General features: G+C 36.8%; 1 protein-coding gene across 7 annotated transcripts in view; it reads right to left on the bottom strand.

Annotated features, from left to right (window-relative positions):
* The window catches only part of ATXN7L1 (ataxin 7 like 1), a 113910-nt gene that overhangs the window by 20315 nt on the left and 68741 nt on the right, over positions 1-24854 (bottom strand). For 5 of the 7 annotated variants that reach the window (XM_088055419.1, XM_088055416.1, XM_014255196.2 and 2 more), the window contains 2 exons: positions 11579-11801; positions 3642-3925 (listed from right to left, as the gene is read on the bottom strand). In XM_088055419.1, coding sequence (XP_087911545.1) covers positions 3642-3925; positions 11579-11801 — 507 coding nt within the window. Of the gene's footprint in view, positions 1-3641; positions 3926-11578; positions 11802-17868; positions 17920-18296; positions 18395-24854 lie in introns of those variants that run through there. The other 2 variants (XM_014255197.2, XM_088055418.1) reach the window with 2 other exon arrangements.

Genomic DNA, 24854 nt, shown 5'->3' with positions numbered 1-24854 from the left:
TGTATCCTGCTATCTAAACTTAAAAATACTTATGCAAACATTAAATGGTGATATTATTAACCTATTAGCAGAGCCATACAAAAAAGTGAGCTTGGAAAAAGCAGCTGGTACAGGGGTTTTTTTTGTGAAATCTACAAAGGGACTGAAATATGTTATAGGTAGTTGTAGTTTCTTTGGCATTTACAACACAACAGAAACACAAAAGTAACTGTGTATGACTCAATATAATAACTATTTTTTTCTACTTAATAGATGAAAACACATGTTCATGGACTAAAGGAGTAAGTTACTCCTGCAGTTTGAGTGTAAGATGTTCCTATTTTACAGTTTCCTGAATGACCCACCTTAAACCTTCAATGCAAATTGAAAAAACTAAAGAGAAAATATGAGCTAATAAATAAGCCTTCAAATGAAAAGTCCTGAAGGCAATTATAAGGCTATGGAATGTGTTCTGAAAGTCACCAAGCATGGACTGTTTTGGATCAACAAGGGAACACTTCAAATTTCAAAAGTGCTCCAGATTGGTACTAGTCAATAAATGGCCCAACCGACTAACACTTGTAAGATTGATTATAGCAAAGCCAATCATTAGGAAAACATATACAGATAAAATCAATATAAGGAGCTACAGGAGGAAAGAGTGGAAGCCTCTGCCATTGACCAAACAACAAAATATTATGGTTTCCCTGAGAAACAGAAAATACTGAACAAACAGGAAACCAGTTCTCCTGGCTGAAGCATTTATGGCTGCTCCAGAGAAATCATGACCATCTAATTGCCAGCTACAGACATGGCAACACACTGGTTTGGGCAACACACTACAAAAAACTTACCACCTTCTTATCATCTAAAATGCAGCTTCTGACTATTATGCTAGGAAATGTGGAGTGCGGCAAGCCCCAGACCCCTCTGCACAGGCACAGCTTGAGAAAGCTGTTTTTCTGGAATGGATTCTATTTCTTCATGTTCAGTGGATAAAGTGAAGAGCACTTGTTATAACCTCACCAAGAGAAGAGCAAGGGCCAAAACGGAACTGTCATAAACTTCTGTTTGCAACAGAACAGTTTCACTTGGCGTAAGCTGGGCATCTGCATTCTTTAACATCATCCCAAAGAGAACAAGAACTGAGGAAGATTTAGGGGAAAAAAAAAAGTTTTTTGCAGTTGCTACTAGGAAACACTGATCCACTTATGCTGGGCAGCTACAGACTTGTCTTTTGTGGTTCCACAAGCTGTTTCCTCTCTCTCAACAAGGACAATGCTCCTGAAAAGAGGGAAGGTTGATTCATCACACAAACAACCATCAGGTCTCAGCAAAGAAAAAAAAACGAACTTCAATCACAATCAGGGAAATAGTGTGAGAGACAGTAGAGGTTGTTAAAAAGGGAAGGAAACAGATGCAAACTGGCCAAACTTATTAGGGAGCTTCAAAAATTAACATCTGTCCAGCTCTAGGGCAGTGGACCAAGGGAAATCTAAATCCCTTAGCTGAAGTTTCATCTTCTTCACATGAAATGCATGAAATTATGGGATATCTTAAATATCTCATTGACCATCCAAGTTCTTTTTCTCAGCCTTTGCACAGTCCTGTACAATAATGGAGAGGAATACATCATAGTGACACACAGTCTACAGGCAATTCATCTCCAGTGCTCTCAGGACTTCTACAATTTGCCTATAATCCCTAAATTATTTCATTGTTTCATCAATACTCAAGGCAATGGAAGTAAGACTGAACAGATCACAAATCTGACCATGACAGAGAAGCTGTAAAAAGTCTCAGTTCTGTGTTTTTGTTAGTCATAAAAAGGTAGACACCAGCCTATCCAGGTGCTCAATCAGTCCTGTGCAGAAATTTCCACCATAGCCTAGAGACAAGGAAAGTCAGAGCCTAGAGAAAGAACAGTGCCAGAGCCACCTCCACAGAAAAAGCCAGCAAGCTGTAGGAAGCTACAGAACTGATTCTCCTTTATGAACACATTTCTGCAAGCACTTGCACAAAAATGTACAAGTATCACTCTCAGCCCTGCAGTGTTAAGTGGTGACATGAGGAAAACCACTAACAGTTTCAACTGCTCAAGGAGGAATTCTGAATTGATTAACTAAATCAGCTAAATTCAGCATCTAAACCATTACAGGAAATAGTAGGTTAAAAGGAAGCAATATTCTAAATTAACTGCAAAATATAGAGAGTTTTTATTAGAATAATACATTGGATTTTAAAAAGTGAAATGTAAGGGTTAAAGCCTAATCTTAAACTACTCTCTTGTAACATTTTTTTCATGTTGTGAAAGCTATAAATGAACAACAGTTCTGTTTTCTTATATGCCACCTTTAACTAGTTAAGAAAGCAATCAGTGTACTGAATTTTTTCAGGCAATGGCATTGTTCCATGCCCAACACAGCCCTAGCAAACACCTCACACTGGTCTGAAATCCAGCCAAGGTAGCAGTACTGCCAAATCTGAGAAAACGAAAAAAATAAACCTGATATTCAGGCAAAAAATAGGACACACTCATTAACTGGAAATTAAAGCATTTATCTAGTACAACTTATACTGCTTCATAACTAGTGCACATTTAGAAATCATGTGAACTAACTTTGTGCCAAAGTGACGATCTAATGCGGATCATGCTGCCATTAGCAAAATTAGCCTTTCAGTACACACAAGAAGTTCCTGCCCGAGTCACAAAGTACTGCCAGCTGATGAATAGACCTTGCACAGCTTCTTCAGCCATAAACTTGAGTCAGTTACTTTTGCTTTAAAAAAAGACCCATAAAATAAAAACCCTCAAAACACTTTGTTTCCTTTCATTCAGAGCAAAAATCTGGTTTCTGCCTTCAGGGGCAAATTCTCTCCTCACTGTCCAGCAGCTAGCATGGGTCACCTCTAGGGAACTCCACGTGGATGGCAACCTTTCTAACAGAGCCTCTGCCCACCCACAATGTGGTGTTCTGTGCTTTGGTGGCAGGTTTGGACAGGACCTACATCCTCAAAATTACCCTGCCAAAGGCCATCCAGAGTGTTTCCCATTTAATGTCATTTTCTCAACTCCACTGTCCTGTCTTCCTGAAAAAGACCAAGATCCTCATGCTAGAAACATTGCCACTCATATATGAATTGCATGGGGAGAGGAGTGAAGGGAAATTATGACTTTTAACACTTCCCCAGCACTTCCCATATCTCCTTAAGAATTTTCTCATATCTAAAACAAGTAAAAAAACCTGAGTCTTTAAAAAATCATGACTTGGAGGGTAAACCAATATCTTACACCTGTTCAACTTGATCATGATTGAACTAAAAGTCACCCAACCAAGGCACATTTTCCTTTGTTGTAAACAGACTCAAATCCCATAATGGCTTGAAGAAGTCTTCTGCCTTTCTGTTTTAATGAATTTACTTCCTTAAAAATTTGTATTTGGTCTGTTGACCAGTAATTTCAAGCTAAACAGAATGTGTACTTTGAAAAGACTTTACACATGCTAAGAGTGTGAAAGTTTTCATTTTCATACGTGCAACCAGGCATCTTACAGCAAAAAAAGCAAGCCAAACCAAACATTTTATTAGCTGCATTATGAGCTATAGAAGCATTAACAAAGAACAACAGACTACCACAAAAGGTGAACTACAACATCACTTACCTGAAAGTCTTTTGTAAGGCTTGTTACTGCTTTTAGTGCCATTTTGGTGTTTCTTGTCTATTGATGGAGCTACAATTCCTTTGCCATTCAGAATCTTTTCTGGTGATGGTGGCACTGGCTTGGATGTCAAACCAGATTTAACCAAAGTTGGAGCAGGTATGGTGGATGAAGAAGCTGAAGAGGAAGTGATGGTGGTAGTGGTTGCAGAATTCATTTTAACATTGGCACCATCTGCCTTCACTAGGTTAGGAATTTTCTCTAGACTGACTACTGGAACAGGAACGCTGCAAGATCAAAGGAAAATATTCATGTGGTATTTTCTGCAGCACAGATTTAGGGTTACTTAATCCCTTTCCACAGATACAAAAATTTCAATGCAAGTGACACAGTATCTCAAGACCAGACTAAGATGAAATACTTGGTACCAGTATTGACTATTTTTGTCCAATCAAGTATTTACAAAGCCAGGCATCTGTTAAGCCTGTAGAGAATTATGAAAATGAACCTCTGTATTTTTTTTAAGATCCAATCCCCTACTATTTATAAGTAAAATCAGTATTTGGTACTAAGCAAAACATACCCCTTACAAATACAGTCTCATGCCTTTAACACAAGCACATACCAGATATGTGTATGCTGTACTAAACTCACCATGATAACGAAGCAGTTTGCTAATAATATTAATATTTTTAAACAAACACAAAAACAATTCATTTGCTCAGATGTGTCTGAATGACATACAAGTTCTGGAAACAAGGAGAAAAGAGATTTTAAGCATAGAAATCTTAACAGCTGTCCCTTTAAAAGTATTAAAATCCTTGATGACTTGACCATTACTACAATGTATTTTAAAAAAATCTTAGGGACTTAAAAATTCTTAATATAATTATTAACTTAGCTGGCCCTTTTCAGAGTAAAGTTTGCAGTAACTAACTTACTCTAACTTAATTACCACCACTGCATATTTGTGACACTAAGAAATGTAACCTTCTTAATTTGGCAGCAGAAAAGATTGAGACAAATGATTTTCAGCTGCAACAGTATTTTAACATTTCTGGGTTCTACCTTCATGAGGAAATATCCAGTGACAGCTTTTTATCTACTCAACAACTCCAAAACTGGATATCTCACAACTACCAGTTAATATATAAATTATATACCCCTCCCTACTGAAACAAACCCAAATAAAAAATATAACATAATGCATGTATGGTTAGGGACATCCCCCCATTCACAAATCATACATAATTTCAGTCTTTCGTGTCTGAGAAATGGCAACTTTGCTGCACCTTTCTACAGAAGGAAAGTGTAACAGGTGTGAAGTTTTCACAATCAGAAAAAGATGACTTTGAGATGGCATTCTCCATGGGACACACTTTCGAAACACCGAAGCAGGGTCTAAAATAACTCAAGTCTTGACTTTCCTGGGCTCCTACAAACTTCTTTTTCTCTGTAGCTGCTGAAGACCTTATTCTACGGGTATTTTAATATAGGGAAATGTACAAACATTGATATAAACAATAGGTATACATAACTGTGAAGAAGATTTAGACCAAGACATCTTCTGGAGCTGGAATTAAATTATATAAAAATTCTATCTCCTGTGGTACTATAAACGTAGCAGTTAGTCAGAATACAGATGCAACTGCGGTAAAGTGTAGAGCACTGGCCAGTAATTAAGCAAAAAATGTACCTTACAAAATCAGAACTGCATCAAGTATTTCAATGAATGCAAACATGTAGCTATGAAAGGGAGGATTTGATCCTCTCTTTTTTTAAACTGCTCTGAATTTATTAAGTTAAATAGGAGGCAAAAATTGTAACATCTCAGCATAGGAATTATTTTTTGTCTTTAAACAGATGGCAATTACATTTTCTGAAAATAGGATAATTTTACATTAAGCAGTTCTACTATACATAAACATATGAGCAAATCTGCATGCCCAGTTTTAAAGAACTATCTTAATTCAGAATACTGATATTCACTGAGAATCAAGTGTATTATCTGGTCTAGTAGTGAAATATTGTTAACAAAAATGACCAGGGTTTCTCTGTTTTGCAGTGTTTAGAATCTCAGATGCTAGGGCACATACAGATGTATTACCATGATAATGAAAAATGCCCAGGGAGGTATTATTTTTCCTTCATTTTGTTACAGATAACAAGTCAACCTTCATTATGCATTTCATTGTAGTATAGAAGAAAAAAGAAAAATACTCCAGTATTTGTGGACATACACATTCTATAGGATTCTATAGGTACTCTACAATAAACTATTTATGATTTCAGAAGCTACAGATGATAATTTCTCTCTCTTTTACTGCATTCAACAGTGAGGATCTCTAGTCTTAGCATAACACTTAAAGATGAATTTATAGCCAAATGGCAAACTGGAAGGTCCACACCAACAGTAACTGGAGTCAACTACTAAAGTCTTAAAAAGTAAATAAATTACAAATATTTATATTTATATTTGATGATAAGAAAGAATTTTCCCAAACATAGTTTTTTGAGTAAAAAATTGAAGATTTATATCAAAAGTTTGTTAGAAAAAGAAAACGCAGGTTTTTAGAATTATTTACTGTATTTCAGGAGTTTTTGAACAATAAGCTTGTTTAAAGGGGCTGTTGAAAGCTTTTTAAAGATTTTTTTAAAGACAGCTGTTGAAAGGGGCAATTAGAAAAACAACATGCAACAAACATAAAAAGTGAGGAAAAAAGTCTGTATTCAGTAAAGACAAATTTACTTTTTTTTACAAAAGAAACTCTTGTAAGAATAGCAGTATCCACCTAAAAGGCAATAAAAGTTACTACCAAAGCAAACACTTCAGAAACATTATTTCTTCTGCACTAAGAAGGAAATAGGATAAGTCTCTCCAGTCAGATAACAATGCTTTTTGATTCCTTCAGTAAGTGCAAAGTGCCAGGTAAAAAATAATTAATGTTTTTCTTCTTTTTACATATGGGAATCTGCATAATGTGGCCATGGGTTCCAAAAGAGTAGGAGCGGTATTGGGTCTCGGCATATTAATTTCTAATTGAATCTTGGAATCTTAGAGAAGCTAGCTGAGTGTTGATCTTGTACCCATGCTGAAAACCCAAACCAAAGTGTCATGGAAGAAACATTGGAAAAGCTAATAAAAAAAACCTGATAAACAATAAGTTAACATGCCTTTGCAGAAAATCAGATCCTGGCAAAGAAATATGGTTTCACTTTTTGATGAGGTTACCAGTTAAGTTCAGAGATAACTATGAAAATGTTCCAGTTCTTGAAAGGCATTATAAAACAGATGATTTAAAAGCAAATATTAAACAATATGAAATTCAAATCGAGCTTTTCTGAGATCTATTATTCATTAGGGCTGTTTTTCTAGGGGCATTTTTAGCCATCATTACCAAGTCTGATGTGACCAAAAACTTCAGTGGACCTGAGAAATAAAGATAAGATTACTGATGATAACATTTGCTGATGGAATCAGGATTGAGGGAAACTAAATAATGAAGAGAAAAAGTTAGAAAAGCAGTATGGAGTGTTTGGTAAAGTTCATTAACTCAAAGAGACATTTTAACACAAATGAATGTAAAGTTACACATGAAATAACAAGCTGTTCAGTCAGCAGTGAAATACAGGGAAACAACACGCTGGAAAATAATGACAAAAATATTCAGTGGTCACAGTGAATAAGCAATATGAGGTTTTATTGTATTGTTGTGCTTATATCAAAAATGGGATATGGCAAGTAAGACATAGTTTTCACATGTCCCTGGTTATACTGATATTGGAATATGGCTTCCAGTGTTGCTGACCAGCAGTACAACACCAATGTTGATGAATTAGAAGGGAACCAGAAAAAGGCTCAAAAACAAGGACAACACAAAATGCATGGTCACGACAGGCTTTAGAAGCTTATTCTCTTTTTCAAATAAGGTAACATTTCCTTCTGTTTTCTTGTGCTCTTGTCAGGCAGTTGGACTAGATGGTCATTGTAGGTCCCTTCCAGCAAGTAAGAAAAATAACTGCAGTATGTCACAATACTTTTCACTGCTTTTACTTCTTTTCACACCTTTTACTTCTGTTTTCCTGTCTTTTGGCTTTCAAAAGTTATTTCTCCCTCCTATTATATAATTTTGTTGGGTTTATGTTTTGGTCATTTGTAATTATATTCATTCTAAAAAGCTCAGACACTCATTCAACACTTCAAAATTTGTGAGAGAAGAAATTCACAAACATTTAAAAATGTAAAACATTATCCTATATTGCTGGGATTGCCTCTACAATGTACAAAATATTTGTGATTTAATGTTAGATTGTATGGTCCAAGTTAACCCTGCTGAGTTTTGCTTCCATGGTGCAAAAGGAATATCCTTAAATCATGACTATCTTAACTTTCTCAGCCTCAGAATGAAGAACTGTACTTCCTAAAAAGAAGAAATAAAGGGCAAGAAATTATTAAAAAATACTTTGAGAAGTGACATTATAAATTTTAAAGGATTGCTCAGAGGTATACCTTTGGGATCTTTTTTCTCTTTACAGAGAATCAGTTTTCTCTGTGTTGATGAAAACCATATCAATTTCATCTCATTGTTTTCATTTTCAGAACTTCTGGTAGGCTAAACTTTGTGGAGGGAGGCCAAGGAGATTTGCTTCAGCTGGTTTCTCAACGCTAGCTTACTTCAACACTTTACCCCAATTTTATGCTGCCTTAGGATCATGGATAGTTGGAAATTAACACCCTGTAGCATCACAGCACCTAAATCCTCCATGGCAGCACCCAGAAGCTGTGCTGGGGCACAGCAAGCGAAGCAGCATCCTTTGGGTAGGTCAGCAGTGAGGAAGAGAGCTCCAGCTGCAGGAATTCCTTTTACAAAGGGTAAGCATCTGACCTATGCTTACTAATTATGATCACTTGTTCAGAATTATTATTACTACCAATTCTTTGCCTTTTCCTCCCCAGTTTCTTCCCTTCTGCTATACCTCTTACCACCTTGCCTGCAAGCTGCAGAAAATTATGGTTTGCATTTATCTTGTGCACAGTGCAGTGGTGTTCCAGCTCTGCTCCATCTCTAAGCACTGCTGTATTAATAGCAACGATGGTAGAGATACAGGGGAAAAAATCATAACTGACAGATATTTCTGGATGATGTATTCACAATAATACTTTATATTCCAACTACAAGAAAGGAAGTACTAAAACAGCAGCTGAAAAATGAAACAGTTCCAGATCTCTTTTATCTGATCATTCCAATCAAGATTTTTAAAGCATTAGCCATGGAGCAACCTGAAACTCTGGAGCACATCTTAGAACAACACAGGACATGAACAAGAGAAAGATCTACTTGGTCAATAGGTAAGACGATGTTTCAACCAAAACTGTAACAAATTTAACAACAGAAGTTGGATCTACATGAAGGCAGGCACAGAAACAGATAGATCTACTGGGCTATGCTATTGCAGAGGCCATTCCCAAAATCCTAATTGTAACAACTAAAACTTAAAGAAGATGCTGTACAAAAGAATCAGACAAGCCCAACAAAGGTTGTTCCAGGTCTGAAAAGCAATCATTAAAATGATATAATTCCTGAAATAGCTGATTTGACAACTGTCTAGAAGAACTTATATCAAATAAATGCTTGGTATAAGATTACAATGTAACAGACAAAAGCACCAAAGACCTGGAAGCTTCTGAGGATGATAAACCACAACACACTTGGATACAACATGAATCCTATTTGCATTTTTGAGACAAATGTTTCTGTGTCGATTATTTCTTTCTAAAAGCTAAGATAAGAAATTCTATGGATTATGCAGCAGCTGAATGGAAGACAGAATCTTAAAAAATAATAAATTTTATTAATAATTTCACTTTAAATCAGATCTGCTGAATATTTTCTAGTATTCTAAATAAATATTATAATCCTCTAATGGAATAGGAACAAGCACTTTCTTCTGTAACAGCTGTCAGCTCTCTATAACTTGCGATGATAAGCAGACATATTTTATTCTTTAACAAGTCACGTAATCTAAGGCACTTAACACTATATTTTGCAATAGAATTTCATTGATCTTCACTTCAGACTGTTTGTGATTTGCTATGTGGTAATTACAGTATCGTTAATTCCTATATGCCTTGTTTTTCCCCAAAACAAAACAAAACAAAACTGCAGTATGATCTCCTAGCATGGCTGCAAGAATTACGTAATTCTTGGGTACAACTACTGTCATATTTATTGCCAAACAATCAACGGAGCAGTACAACATTTTTAAATGGTTAAATCTACCTTGTTAATCATCAGTAAATGTTTAGGATGTTCCCAATAAAGGGAAAAGGGATTGGTGGAAATGCTCAGTTATTTTGTTCCCTTCCAGCTTTTACTGACTGCCAGAATGACATCTGTTGCCAGAACGGAAGATATTGTTTATGGATTCAGCGAGTCTGCTGAAATGTGGATATGTATGTTGCTGTCTGTAACAGGATGAGAAATAGGTTTATATACCTATTATAGTCAATAATGTTAATACTCTGAAGTCCTTTCTGATTTACTTTTAATTAGACTTATAAAAGAATCCTCTCTTGTATAAAATTCCCCTCCAACATTCATAAGGAAAAGTCACTATTCAGTCAATAATATTTGGTTTTGAGCAGTAAAAGAGGTATTTACACACAGATGAGACAGTGGCTATTCTGTTGTTCTAGTTCATGTGTGAATGTATAGTCTAACCAATCAGATTTCCTATTTTCAGAATTTTATATCATAATTGCCCACAATGCTCATCATGCTTAAAAAGATGGTGGGTCCAGATTTATAGGAAGAATATATTTTTCTAGGACAAGGTAAATTCTACAGCTAGGCAGAAGCTGCAGTCTTTGAAATCACGCCAACTTGTGCACATTTCAGGCAGAAAGCATGAGCTATGCCTTTAACATAATTTGAGCTTATTCTTTGTCTCATGAGTGAACAGTTTGCTTTAAATGATTTGCTGTTTTGAGGCAGTTGTGCCCAGAAACCCTACCTAAAATCATGACTTTCTTATGCTAGGTGTTATATACAAAAGAGAAGGATCTTTATAAAGTAAGTAGATAAATCTTAAGAAAAAGGAAGTCTCAGTAACCCAAATTTACAGATGAAGAACTGAAGAGAGCAAGGCATAACAGAACCAGGAACTGAACCCAGATCTCAAGTCACCAACCTAATGGCCTAATCACAAAACATCTTTCCTGTAGATAATGAAGACAGAACAGTTCCTTAAGGGATAAAATAGTGACCCAGTTCTGCTGTCATTTATATTTTTGCAACTCTGCTGCTATCATCACAGTCACGGGAAGATGGGCATGGCAGTGTCAAAGCCTGTATGTGTACATATATCACAGTACATGATGTAAGACACCCCCAAAATAGTGATTTTTGCAGAATTTTCTTGTCATCTCATAAGGCATCAAACATTATCAAAATACAGAATGAACTCCAACAGCAGCTGCTATTGAAGATAATTGACTATAACCAGTAAGTTTTCATGAACATCAGTTAAGCCAATATTAAGAATTCTACAAAAAATTATCCTGTTAAACTGTTTAAAAGCATCAGTTCTAAGGGCTGATAGTGTAATGGAAGATGGACTTTATAGATAGAAAACTGGGTCAATACCTCACTTGCTATATGCATCTTAGAAAAACACACTCGATGGAACAGTGAAAAAGTAATCCAGTCCTTCTTGCTCTTCTTATCTATATGTAACCTTTTTTCTTCATTCAAGAATATCCTAAATTCCTCCCTTAGAAATATAGAGGCTTAAACTGTAAACTTAGGTAAAATGAGAATACAGATTTTTGTGATGATTGTGATATATATATATATATATATATAGAGAGAGAGAGAGAGAGAGAGAGAGAGAGTACTTTGAACACCAACACCTTTGGTCACTATTATTTTGGTACTTACCATGGTTTATCCCGTGACACTTTTGAAGGAAAGACTGTGTGCTGTTTGCTACTGGAGGTAAGTAGATTGTCTTTGGGCGTTTTGAATGGCTTTGAGTTGCTGCTGACAGGGTTATGGCCACTGATACAGGATTTCGGTTTCATCTGTACTAGGGATGTCCTGGAATTACAGGCTGGAGAAGCTGGAGAAGGGGAAGGTTTACACATTGAACTGTGTCTTCGTTCTGTAACAGAAAAGAAACTAATTTTACAACATGTCATAGGCTAAAATTAAAAATACAAGTTAGGAAAGAGGAAGTTGTTCTTCTCTATGCTAGTTACAATGATTTTCATCACTCCAAAGAACACCAGTTCATTACTGTTGTGAATGTAATCAAGCCAAATGATAATTAGATAAAATCAGCTTCATGAAGTGCTCTGAAAAAAATGTAAAACATAGTAAAATAAATAGCAATAATCTACCAGAAAATCTATGTGAGGTGTACTTGGTGTCCCAGCTCTTTCATGCCAAGAAGAAAGGAGAGTATGTAACAGCTAAGATGACTCAGTAAACTGCTCTGTGACAGATATGTGATTGCTCCTATAAAGGTTTATGATGAATTCAACTGACCTAGTTATTGGGCAGTTTACTTTATGACTATCTTGTTTCAATTCTATTGAGAAACTGTAAGGAAAACAACAGGAAGACTGAAAAGTAGCAAAAGGTCTACTGCTCCGGGCCCTTCCAGAGAGGTGAGCTCTGCCTGGTTCACTTGGCTATCTCCAAGCACCATTCAAGGTAAAAGCTTGGGTTTTTTTCCACACAGAGCAAATGGCATGTGCAAAAAACCCTGGAAGTTTATGTCTCAGTAACAAACGTGGCTCACACTCACAACCAGAGGCCTCTCAAGCACTGCAAAAAAGCAAGGCCTGGCTGACCCTGCACAAGACAGGCTTCAGTGAAATTGTTTTGGTTGAGTCATTATTAGTATTTTTTAAAATCTAAATGTCCTATCCCTTATATTGTAAAGCAGAAAGACTGTTTTGGCCATTCTTTACAAATCATATCTTTCTCCAGGGTAAAAGTGCCAGTGCTTGGTCAGCTGGCTACATCAGTGTGCAGCAAGCAACAGGCTTGTGCTGCAAACTTCGGCACAACTACAAAATACTTACAAGAGACAGGAGTTGATCCCTGCTGTAATATTTTCAAGGGGTGCTACAAATCTTGAACAGTCCTGCTGGCCCCATTTGTGAAGCACCCTTTCCCCAGCCTGCTGACCCTGCAGTGAGCCAGCCTAAGGCAGCAGCAGCTGGCATGAACTGGCTGGGGAAGAGGAATTTTCCGGTCAGCAGGGCCTGGCTCATTGGCACGGACTCCAGTTTGCTGTGCCTGAACACCAAGAGCCTGATCACAGCAGGGATCAGGCAGGTACTCCCACAACCAACACTGTAATCAAATGTAGCAAGCGGAACATAATCATAGGCCGAGTACTTCAGACAAGCTGGAGTTTCTCATTCAACATGAGCAATTTTTCCTTGTCTAAAGCCTTCAGCACTTGAAGAATCCAAGTAGGTGCTACTCTTTTAGCTTGACCAGCATCACACAGTCAACCAAGAGCAGGTTAAGGAAGCACCAGCAACCTGCTAATACATGGGAAGGTTTTGTACTTGCATCATCAACCCTGCACTCACTAGTTTGATATTTCAAGGACAACTGAGAAAAATTTTCCCACAGAGAATCAAAACATGACAATTTGTCTGGCATCCTCACAAGTAAAAACTTGCCAGTAGCAGAAGGATTCATCCATGATAAACTTGCAATAGGCAAATACCTCAAGAACAAAGAGAAACGCTTAAAAAAAAATCCAAAATGTTTCTATTAGATCTAAAATAACTAACTAAAGACATTTTTTATTTAAGATCAAGCATTTCCATATCTTCACATTCACAGCTTTAATTACCAATACCGGAATTCCCTCCACATTCTCCTGCAACTGAAGAACAAAACAGTCTTAATTTTTTTTCAAATACAAAAGTATCTGTTGTGACTCCCAAAATGTCCCCTATCATTTGCTACTTTTCACCCCACCACACACTTCAGTGTGAAGCCTCTGCTTTTAAAAGTCCTTTGCAGGATGCAGTAGATTTACATTCATTTCACCTCACATTTGTGGTAACACCTGTGTAAGCTAAACATCTGATTCTGAAATGCACAGTTCCATTCATGGACTATTTATTGTATTACATAATGCTATTGTTTCAAGATTTACCAACTTTCTCAGCATCTATTTAATCAATTTTAAGTAGGCTAATCAAAATTTGAAACTTTCCCATTAATTACTTGGGGACTGATGAGGAACTGCTATGCTACCAACAAAATCAAGCCATATATAAGTAAAACTTGTGAGAAAACATGTTTTCCACACACATGCTATATGAACTTAGGATTAATTACTCCAATTTTTACCACAGCTACTGGTTTTCTTAAGCCTGATTTCGAGTAAACTGTGTCATCAATATCAGCCCTATGGATATGTCTGGAAATTAAATATATTACTCTTATTAAAATTAATCTTCTGGAAAGATGAACATTCTAGATACTGATTATCTAAATCTATATTTTAAAGTCATTAAGCATCACATGCCATAGCAAGTTATTTTATAAGAGTCTTTTTGTACTGTATTTTTAGTCAAGCTAAATGTTTGGTGCTTTTCCCAAGACAACTTTCTCACTTTATTAGTTTTCAAGAGCAAACTAGTACATTAACCTTGGATTTTGTACTCTAACATAGAATATAGTGGAAACTGTTGTAATTAGACTATAATAAAGTGCATCCCACTGCTTTAAGCAGCAGATGTTTACTTAAAAGATAGGAAAGGGGAAAAAAAAATTATTTTAGCTGATTGTGTCAAACTGGTGGTTATTCTTGTGATCAGAACCAACTGCCCTAATTAGCATTTCCTTTTACCTCCTCAAATTCCCCTCTTCCCTCAAAACATGCTACAAAAAGTCTTCCACCTTTTAGACAAATACAATACACATTTGAGCATCATCAGCGTTACCCAGCTTTACTTCAAATTTCCTAGAATGGAAACTGTGACCTCTGTAAAGTCATACAGGAGAAAGAATGCAAATAGCCAGTGCCACACAACCAAAAGTGTTCTGAGACACTGCTTGGACGGGTAAAATCTGCACATTTTTTCACAAAAGTTAATGTCACTTCAATGTCAGCAGAAGAAGACGGCAGCAATACCTTGCAGGTATGGCACTGTGGAGAGCTGGAAGAGTAATTCCCTCCAAAGGGGCAGAAAGTCCCCTCTTTGAGCTGGGCAAGCATGGTTGCAAGAGGCTGTATTTGACAAAGGTGTGAATTCTCAGACAAATCTCGATGGTGAGGGCATAAATTGTAACTATATGTTGGTATATTCCTTCTCAAGAACTATCAAGTTGCCTCTTGATTCTTCATTCCTTACAATGTATGTGGTAGTCAATCACCCTTGGACACTGGTAACGTTTCAGAGAAATAACGGGAATATAGGACAAAAAAAGAAGGCTATCAGCAGTCAGAATACACTGCTTATACCAGGGTGGTGGTGGCCTCCTCTATCAAATTGACTTTTGTGGTAAAATCTGTTAAAAAATTTTTTCACTAGTTTGTCTGTTCCTATTTTACATATATACAAGGAATGACACATAATGTACAAATCTACTATTATACAGCCTATGCAATAAATTAATATGTGAATAAAATACATTTGCACATCAAATAGTTGTGATAAAATTAAATATTCACATACTAACATATTCAGGAGACAATCAGCTATCTGTGTAACACTTTCTACGCTCATTTGCAGATCATTTGTAGACAGATTAGATCTAGTAGAGCAGGTGAACTTGTATTCACACAGCTGTGGACATGGCTGCCCCTGTTCACATACACCAGTGATACAGCCAGTGGACATTGATGAAACTAAAGAAGAATGAAAGTTTTTGCCCCTAGAAATTGTAAAATGCAGCAAGGCAACTAGAAAACCAGTTATCATCACTGGTAAGATACTAACCTAAATTCTGTACAGTTTAGCAATGCTATGGATACATGCTGTAGTTTAAAAGATAATTTTTCTGATTCATTTAAGTACTTCCAAATGGATGCTTACATTCCCCATAAATAACAACACATATTCTGGTTTTGTTTCTAAATACCAGGTGCTGCCAAATCCAACAGCACAGGAGCACAATCACACTTACAATCCTCTTTACCACATTAATTCCTTCTGCAACCTCTCAGCTGTCTCAGCGCAGCCATTGCATGTGACGAGCAACATGTGACTTCTACTGTCAAACAGTTAATGTACTAATGGCATTAATCTCAGAGGAAAGTTTAACACTCTCACTGAATTACCTCGCTTTCTATAGAATCCATTTCAGATGAGTATCTGTTACTTTTTCTATGATGCAGTGTCTGAAAGACCAGTGTTCCATATAGTTCAAAGGCGCATTGCAAACTCTGCCTCAGTAGCACTGCAAATGATCTTAAACTATTCCAGGAGATTCTCCATGTCCTATGGAAACATGGATACAGTCCAACTTTCTCAGCCAAATCTGAATTGTTTGTAGATGTGAAGTCCTTATGTTGTTGGAGACCTAACAGTCCCTGAATCTCCAGAGCTTCTCTCCTATGCCCTTATACTCCATTTTTAATCCTCCTTCCTGCCTCCTGCACAATGCAACGCCCTGCCTTTCCCCAGATCTCTGTTGCAGCTGCCAAAGTCCTCTAGGTCTGCCTTTAAATCTGTAATTCCACTGGATCCTCTCTGATGGGTCACCAGGGAATACTAGCAGCTGTTTTGCAGGAAACGCCACATCTCCTTCTAATCATAAGAAAAAAAAGCAAAGCAATAGAGGGGCAACATGAGCTCCAGAGCCACAAGCACAGTGTGTGGGAAAATGAGGCAAAACCACATTCTGAATAGAAAGTCTCTTCAAATTTTTGCCTTGACTCTTATACACAAGATCAAGCACGTACTTACCTCACAGCAAACCTTACAATGATGCTACAGCAAATATGATACCAGTAAAATATGTCAAACATTGCAGTTTCCTACCGAAAAAGATCTTTATGTGATCTTGAAACTGCAGATATCTCTAATCTGGACTAGAAACAAAACCCCATTTCTTAGTATACCCCACCTGCATCCACATTCTCACCCATCATGTGGTACTCGAAATTAATCAAATCAAGTGAAATGGTTTTGCCCAGTTAGTGCCTTCTCCATAAATATGACAGACAATCATGGAGGAAAAAGGTAATGATACACTTTGAGCAGAGAGAAAGATATGTCTTTCATCTTTCAGTGTTCTTTTTCCCCAGATACTTGAAACAAAACAAAAAAAAAATCCCCTTCATGTTGTCAGAAGACAGACACTAAAACTCTGTCAGCACGAGTCATTTTGAAACACTACTCTTGTTTAGCATGATCTGACTTCCTGTGTACAAGAGGCCTATAGGAAAAAACAATTTTAGGTTGACCCATTAATAACTCAGGGACCCAGTGTTATGGATTATAGCTTGGTAAAAACAAACAAAGTAAAATTGCTAAAACTCAAAAAGGTAAGAGCGTTATTTACTGCTAGTAAATATTTATAGAATAATAAACCTCCTTTTTAAGCCTGTATTCATCACAACACATGAGTTCATAGTCCTTTTACTTGGAATAGCATAGAGTAACTGATCCAACTGCCCTTAACACAATATGAATACTGTTATTCCCCATTTACAATATTTAAGCAGATGATAATGAAATTTAGTATCTCATAGTCTTGTTGATGAAGATGTTACTCATGGTAACTCCTATGCACTGCCTATGCACAAATTACAGTTTTCCTATTTACATTATGTCCTGAGGTGCTTTGTTGCACAGCTTTCCACGGTGCAAAGTTGTGCAACTTACACTTACAATTTCAATAAATGGTAAATGAAACCTACCACCTTGTACTGATTCAAAGTTTGCAAATGTACTTGGCATTAATCCTAATAAAACCAAAACAGAAAAAACCCACACATGCCCGAAAAGCAACAGCCAGCAACCAGAAAATGAACAACCTAGACTCTTGCAGAAATGTGTCATCCTGCAGGAACTGGCAGCTGGTTCATAACAAGAATTCATAAACACCTTGTAAGCACTTTCATTTTGCAGCCAGTCTGAAAAAAACACTAGCAAAACCCAGTACGTGAGGTTAAACAAAAACAAAATTGTATTTGATGTTAGCAAACTACAGCATAATGTTGCAAGATTGAAGGATAACTTTACCAGCTTTTTTGACAAAACACTATTCCAAGTCCAGCTGAAAAAGTTTGGAAATAATATCCACAAACTGTTCCACCCTTCTTGCACTGCGCACTGGAAAGGAAACAGCACAGTCGGTTTCATTTTGATACTTCTTGTAAACTGACAAAGGAAATAAACTGCCAGCTCCAACCCCCAGACTGATCCGCTGCATAAAACACTGCTCAACAATCACAAGCTTCATTTCAGGTCAAATGACATAATTGGGAAATTATCAAGTGCTAAAATAACCACCGTTCTGCTGGTGTTTATTTACAATAAACACAAGCTCCGCTTTCTGACAGAAACCCACTAAAACGATTCTCCATTTCACAAAGTCTACAAGTGAGTAGGATCAGCAAAATTATGCAAAACATCCTGCTAGAAGAAGAAATGTAAACTGAGCCACTTACAGAGAGGAGCAGGCTGCCAACTTAATCTGATTCTACGACGACTGTAAACATGTACTTTTGGAATGTGAAGCGATTCACATTGCCACAGATGCCGTCAGAGAAATACAGCAACGTGATTAGGTATTCTGCACACGGGGAAAAATCCGGCAGATGACCTGCCGCAGCAAATACCAGATCTGTGCTTGCACACACCAACTGTTTTGACTACAGGCACTTGTTAAGCACCAAGTTTCGGTCCTACCAGTTGGACACCAGAACTGAACCTGTGCCAAGAACAACACGAGCTGAAAACGGCTGCAGGGTTTTTTTGGGTTTGTTTTTTTTTTCCTTTTTTTTCCTTTCTTTTTATAATTGTTGATACAACTCAAGCAACTGCAGAAATGAGCCAAAGTGCAAAATTAAAAGCAGCAAAACCCACAAGTGTATCTTTAGAAGAAGACACTGAATTTTTACGTCCTTGATCCAGGAAAGGAGAGTTTTTGTGTGTAACATGGTAGGATGAACCTGAGGTTTTCCTGGAAATTCTTTTATTTATAGGATAACCTGGCATTTGTCAGGATAATTATAAAAGACATGAGACATAATCTCTAGACTATCACTATTTTACATTTACATGACCAAATATCTTATAAATGGCAAAATTTCATGAAAGTCACACACAGCACTTCACAGAACACTATTATTCCTCTTGAGTAAAAGGCACTAAATGAAAGAAGGGTCAAATGGAACTCCAAAAAATGCTTCAAATAGTGCAATTAATTATCCTAAATGTAAACTGAAGCTTCTGGGTACTTGCCTGCTTCTTTTATAAGGATTTTGAGACATAAATATGAAGCTCAAAGGTATCACTGAAGTATCAGACAGACAGGAAAACAATAGAAGTGTGAATACCCTGCCCTGGTGACAATGTCAGTCTTCACATGATTGAGCAGGAAGACCTAGATTTAACTGTAGTGTTTCTACAGCTATAAAAGAGGATATTAATGATTTAGGGTATTAACTTGATTAAAAAAGGAAGACTTAAGTAGGAATTCATCACTCCTGTAATGACACAATTCCACATGCATAACCAGCGTTTGCCACATGACGCATTGCTACTGCAAAAAAAAAAAAAAAGACAATTTTGAACTCTGTATTTCTCAGCTCAGCAAGGCAAAAAATCCCCAGGCAAAAAAGAAGTAATGGAGCAAGCAAGTCTTGGCTACACACTTTTTTGGAGTGACAGCCTACCAAAGAAAAGCAAGGAAAGCTTATGCACAGAAATTTCACTTTCTGCTGGAAAAGATGCTCAGGTAAATCCAACATGAAGTGAGAGTCTGAGCTAAATACCACCACAAACCTTGTGTCCAGTGCTTACACCATGAAGACAGCCCTCAGCATCCTTCTGCACTGGTATCTTATTACCTGCTGACTCACATTCCCACCATTTTTGTACTCAGAGGATGGAAATGCATTATCAGCCCTAAACCTGGGACAGACACATCAGGTGAAATGCTAAAATATTTTTAGCAATCAAGCCATGGTACTCTCAAAGGTAAATACTGCCAACAAATCAGAATTTTGTGGGTGATTTCATACCTGAAGACAAATCTTTTATTTGGCTAAATGTACAAATTTATAAACAAATCACCTATTCATTTATTCAAACACCCAACTTAAATAATTACACTCCAAATTGTTGCAAAATAGAGGAAAATTTAGTATTGTCATTCTCTCATGCTTTGTATCATGTAACAGACCTGTTTCCTCAGGCAGACCACTCACATTCAAGGTCAGCTAATGACAAATGTTTTTATTTATTTATACTTATGAGGTAAAATATTTCACTGTATCTCTGTTTTCATCTTTAAGTATATTTACATAACAATAACAGAATAATTTATGTACATGATTGCTTGAAGAACTAATTAAATGTTTCCCCTCATCTATCATAAACCAGAAATGTTTAATGTTTCTTTAATGTTTTAATCCAAAAATATATAATGTCATTTATTTTTACTGTTAAAGAAAGGTAAGCTATTGCAGAGTGAGATGGGACTACTGAGGTGGCTTGGAAAAAAAAGGTTGCTGTACTATGACTCCAAGAAAACAGACTATCATTTTTAGGTGACATGCTCTTCATCTGGCTCTGTGAAAAACACGACACCAGATTTTATTCAATATCTAGATCACACATCACTATCTTATTATATCATTCTGTACAAGTAACTTCTAGAGAAACAGTAACTTCACTGAAATTAGCCCAGAATAACATCTTTGCAGGACTTGCACATAATCTGTTGTTTAAACCTTCTGGATTTTTCTGTTACTTGAGATCCAAACCCAGCACCTGGTGAATCAACGTATTTCTTCACAAGCTGAAGAATTATTTAAGCACAGAAATAATGGAGATTTTTTTTCTTAAAAATACGTAGGTTTGAATGGTAAACTGTTCCATCTCTGTTACCCTGAGTTTCTTTGTCCCCCAGCAGCCTCATAATTTCATCCTGTATCCATGGTCCTTTGTCCTTCTCCCCAAAGAGACGGGATAAGCTCTGTTTGGTCTACAGGTAGACATGTGCCAGCTGTCAGTATGAGCTGCAAATGTGCTACTGCCACATGGAATACTCTTCTCTGGGCCACATTATTTAAGCTGTCTCCTCACAGCTGCTGATTTTCACAAGACTGCTGAAAAACTTTGGATTTTTGAACCAAATTAGCAAACAGCTAAAAATTCTCACACAAAATAGAAAATAGATACAATCACATAAGGTTTATTGCCATTATTATTTTTATTACTAGTAACATTATTATAAAATTATAATATTTTCGGAAATCCAAGCTAAAATCTATATATGTTTTTTTACTTGCTTTTCTGTGTTTGCCATTCCTCATGGGTATTCCCAGGCATCAAATTAATTCCCTTGGAATACTCTGACATCATTTCAAAATCCAGGTAACCATACACGATCTGCCAAGCTTGGGACACTATATGAAAATTGAATGAGACTACATTTAAGTTTCAATTGGCTTTATAAAAACCTACTACAAAAGCAGCATAACTGTCAGTTCAGAGTATTTCCTCATTCCAGACATTTCAGATAAATCAGTTCACTCATCTTTCAAGCACGTTATTTGCCAGAGGTAAGAAAATCTATTATTTAGAATGCTGCATGAATAGCCACAAGTGATAACCCCTTAATACACAGCCTCTGAAGTGAATGTGCAAAACTGTTCCTGAAGAGGTCACTTGATCATATTTCCCTCATTACATACAATAGCTCTTACAAACAAGAAACCAAACTCCTAACCTTCTACAGAAAAAAACTCAAGAGACAAAACTGAAAAATATACCCAAATACAAAAGTGGGTTCACAGGGCATTATTAATCTGTTCCTCTCCCTTTAAAAAAACTCTTTAGTTCTGTATTTACATACAGCTTCTTAATTCTAAAGTTAGTTTTCACATTAACTTACATCATTTATGACTTCTAACTGTGCAAACTAAAGAAACTCAGGCAACTGCACATGAATGAATAAATGCAAATCAACCTCTGAGAGTCCAAGTGACAGCTACTTCATTTTCTGTCTATTCATGCACCTCTTGACCATTCATCACTGCAATGAACTTCTCATTCTATAAATTATGTCTTTTGGATAAACCATTTCTCCATTCTTAATTTATCAAATTTCCCATCATTGTTCATAATGAGAGTTTTTCACGTCTACAATATTAGATGTCTGCTATACCTACACATACATATAAAAAAGATATTTTCTCAAATAGGTATTTACTCCATGTTTTTCAAGTTGAGTCTTCCAAAGTTTGTTGAAGCATGGTGAGTGTTTCAGATGCTGTTTGAAGAAAGGCATTTTCCATGGCCATTGGAGTGTAGATCTTAATTTAAAGCATTCCAAGTTTATTCACCCACTGATGCTATAGAACAATGCCTCTCTTATAGAAAAATGTGGCAGGAATGACACAGGGAAAAGAGACAGGTGATTTCCAGTACAACTGCCTACCAAGGTGCATGAACTGCTGTGACAGCACAGCTATGCAATTCTGTTTTCCCTTCTCCCACTTCCAATGCCCTGAACAACCTGTCATCCAGTGCGAGTGGTTCCAACTTTCCACAGATCTTCACAGAAGCACACACATACTATATTTTAGAAAGACTTCTGGTAAAAAAAAATGTGTAGGTGCTCACCAGCTGAAGACACGGTATTTTTCCTATGAGGCATTCTAATTACTTTCTATAATTCCTTCTATAAGGTAATAGAAAAACAATCTCCTTAAAGCAAGGCTTAGCTCAACTCAGAACAATTCTTGTGAGTTTTAACACTGATAGTAAGCAAACAAACCAAGATGATTAGAAGTCCAACTTGAAGCAAGTTCATACAAATGAACGAGTTTTACCTAAAGACATTTAACTATTATATATGTAACAGAACTGTATCTGAGAAGAAGCATGCAATAAGTATCTTTCCAAGGCATCAAATGTTTCATGCTTGTCAGCCATTTTTGCTTTAAACACGAGAGTCAATTGGAGCATATGTAAAACATTAGGATGATTATTTCCTACTAGGACTTAGCTGGCTTTTTATAGTGCTAGAATCTGTTTTCACCCGTGCTTGGTGTAACATTTCACTTCAGGTGGGAAGATATGAATAGGATATATGTTTGCCAAAAGATGAGAGTAACCCTTGGTCAGCCAAGAAATGACTACAGAGAGTAAGCTTGGAAGCTAACAGGAAGAAGAGAAAACAATTTTAAGACAGGTATTTCAAAGTGGGCTATTTATAGAGTCAACACTCAATTATTCATGGTCAGATTATCTGTACCACAGATGTAGAAACAAATCAGGTCCAGCTGGGCTCATTAGCAGAGGTGCAGCTTGGTGCAAACATCCGTACACTTCCAGGGACATTGTGGGTTCAAAAATTACACAGCATCTTTTCTTTAGCATAAGACTGAAGTCCTTGTTTCAATCTAAAGTGAGTCACTTAGGTTGTTTCTGTATAGCATTTACAAAGACAAGAGCACTGGGGATAATGGCAAAGACTTCAGACAAAGCCACCACATGGCAGTATTACCTTTGGGTCTGGGTCCCAAGAAATTTTATTAACTCAGGCACAGCATGAAGCCCAAGCTGGCTGTGTGCATTCCTGCATTCTGTGCCAGAGCTACAGCCTCCGCCAGGGAGCTGGGTACAGACAAGCACCAGATACTTGTGACAAGGCAGGAGTCAGGCACCAGCCAGCATGGCAAACAGCAGGCACCTCAAATACAGCTAGGGTGGCCTCCGTGCACGGGGACTGAGCCATGACATCACTTGAGATTACAATTTAAAGTTAAGTAATTTAAACCAGATATTCTAAATGAGGGAAAAATTAAAACAAGTACTTTTCTAACTTCAAGAAAAACACAGCCACAGCAATATCAACCCAGCTTGAAGCTGTTTTCTTGGCCACAATTCCAAAAACATAATTGACAGTGAAATACAAAGGTAGATTAAAAAAAGGAAGCGAAATGGAAAAAAAATCCAACATGACATTTCTTACCTACCAATTGCTTCCTCTGAATCAGACTATCTGAGTTCTTGATCAAGGACTGAAACCTTTCTCCATCTGTCAGGAGACAGCAACTTCCAGAAGAGACTACGATCTTCTGGAAGTTGTCCCTTCTCATCAAATTCATGTTCTATAGTTGAAAGAAATCCTACTGTTTAGAGATAACAAGAGATACCTTCTAAATTGGAGGAATTTGAGATTCAATTTATTTTTTTCCAGCAATGGGAATCACTTGACCAAAGAGACAGGGAAAGGACAACAAGCAGGATACTGGCATGATAAATCTCAGCTATAATCAACTGACTCCAGCTTGATTACAGAGGAGGAACTAAACTCTGTATTTGGCAAATGGATCACAGAGCAAGTCTTTTCTAAAGCTTTTTGCTGAGTCTGCCAATTGTTAGCTAGACAGTACAGCAGATTTAACCAGCAATGGCTAACAAGTGAACCAAAACTAACCATGCCTGACCTATCATCTCTGGGATTTGCCTACTGTATCTAAATACTGAGAGAAGAAGATTTATTTACACTGAACTGCTCAAGTAGTTTCAAATGATAGCTAGAAACAGAGGATCACTGAGTGCAGGATGAGATAGAGGTTATCTATCCCATCAGAAGACCACTTAACACTTGAGGAAATCTGCAGATCCTAAATCTACAACCTTATTACCCTTCTTCCTTTCCTCCTCCCTAGTCCCAAATTCCCTGACTTTTCAGGTTACTTAAGGTCTAAAAAAAAGTAATTCAAGAGAAGAAACAATTCAAAAGCACATTCACTATGATAGATATTACTTATAAGAGAACTCTGGCAGTTTTATTTGTTCTTATTTCTCCTTACATTTCAGATCCCTAAATGCCTACTGCCTAAAAGGTATTAGCAGTGGCATCAACAAAAGGCCTGCTGTCTGTCTTTGCTGTTTTACGTAGGGACATGAAGTCTATTCTCAGTTTAGGGACTAACATATTTTGGAAGGGGAAATATTCAGGAAACAAAACCAGAGAACAGATC

The sequence above is a fragment of the Pseudopodoces humilis genome, chromosome 5 (assembly GCF_049639895.1).
Source record: "Pseudopodoces humilis isolate 2021_Gansu_Grassland_sample_001 chromosome 5, ASM4963989v1, whole genome shotgun sequence".
In the NCBI taxonomy this organism is placed as follows: domain Eukaryota; kingdom Metazoa; phylum Chordata; class Aves; order Passeriformes; family Paridae; genus Pseudopodoces; species Pseudopodoces humilis.
Note: the sequence above shows the minus strand (reverse complement) of the source record. Positions and strands in the feature narration are given on the sequence as shown.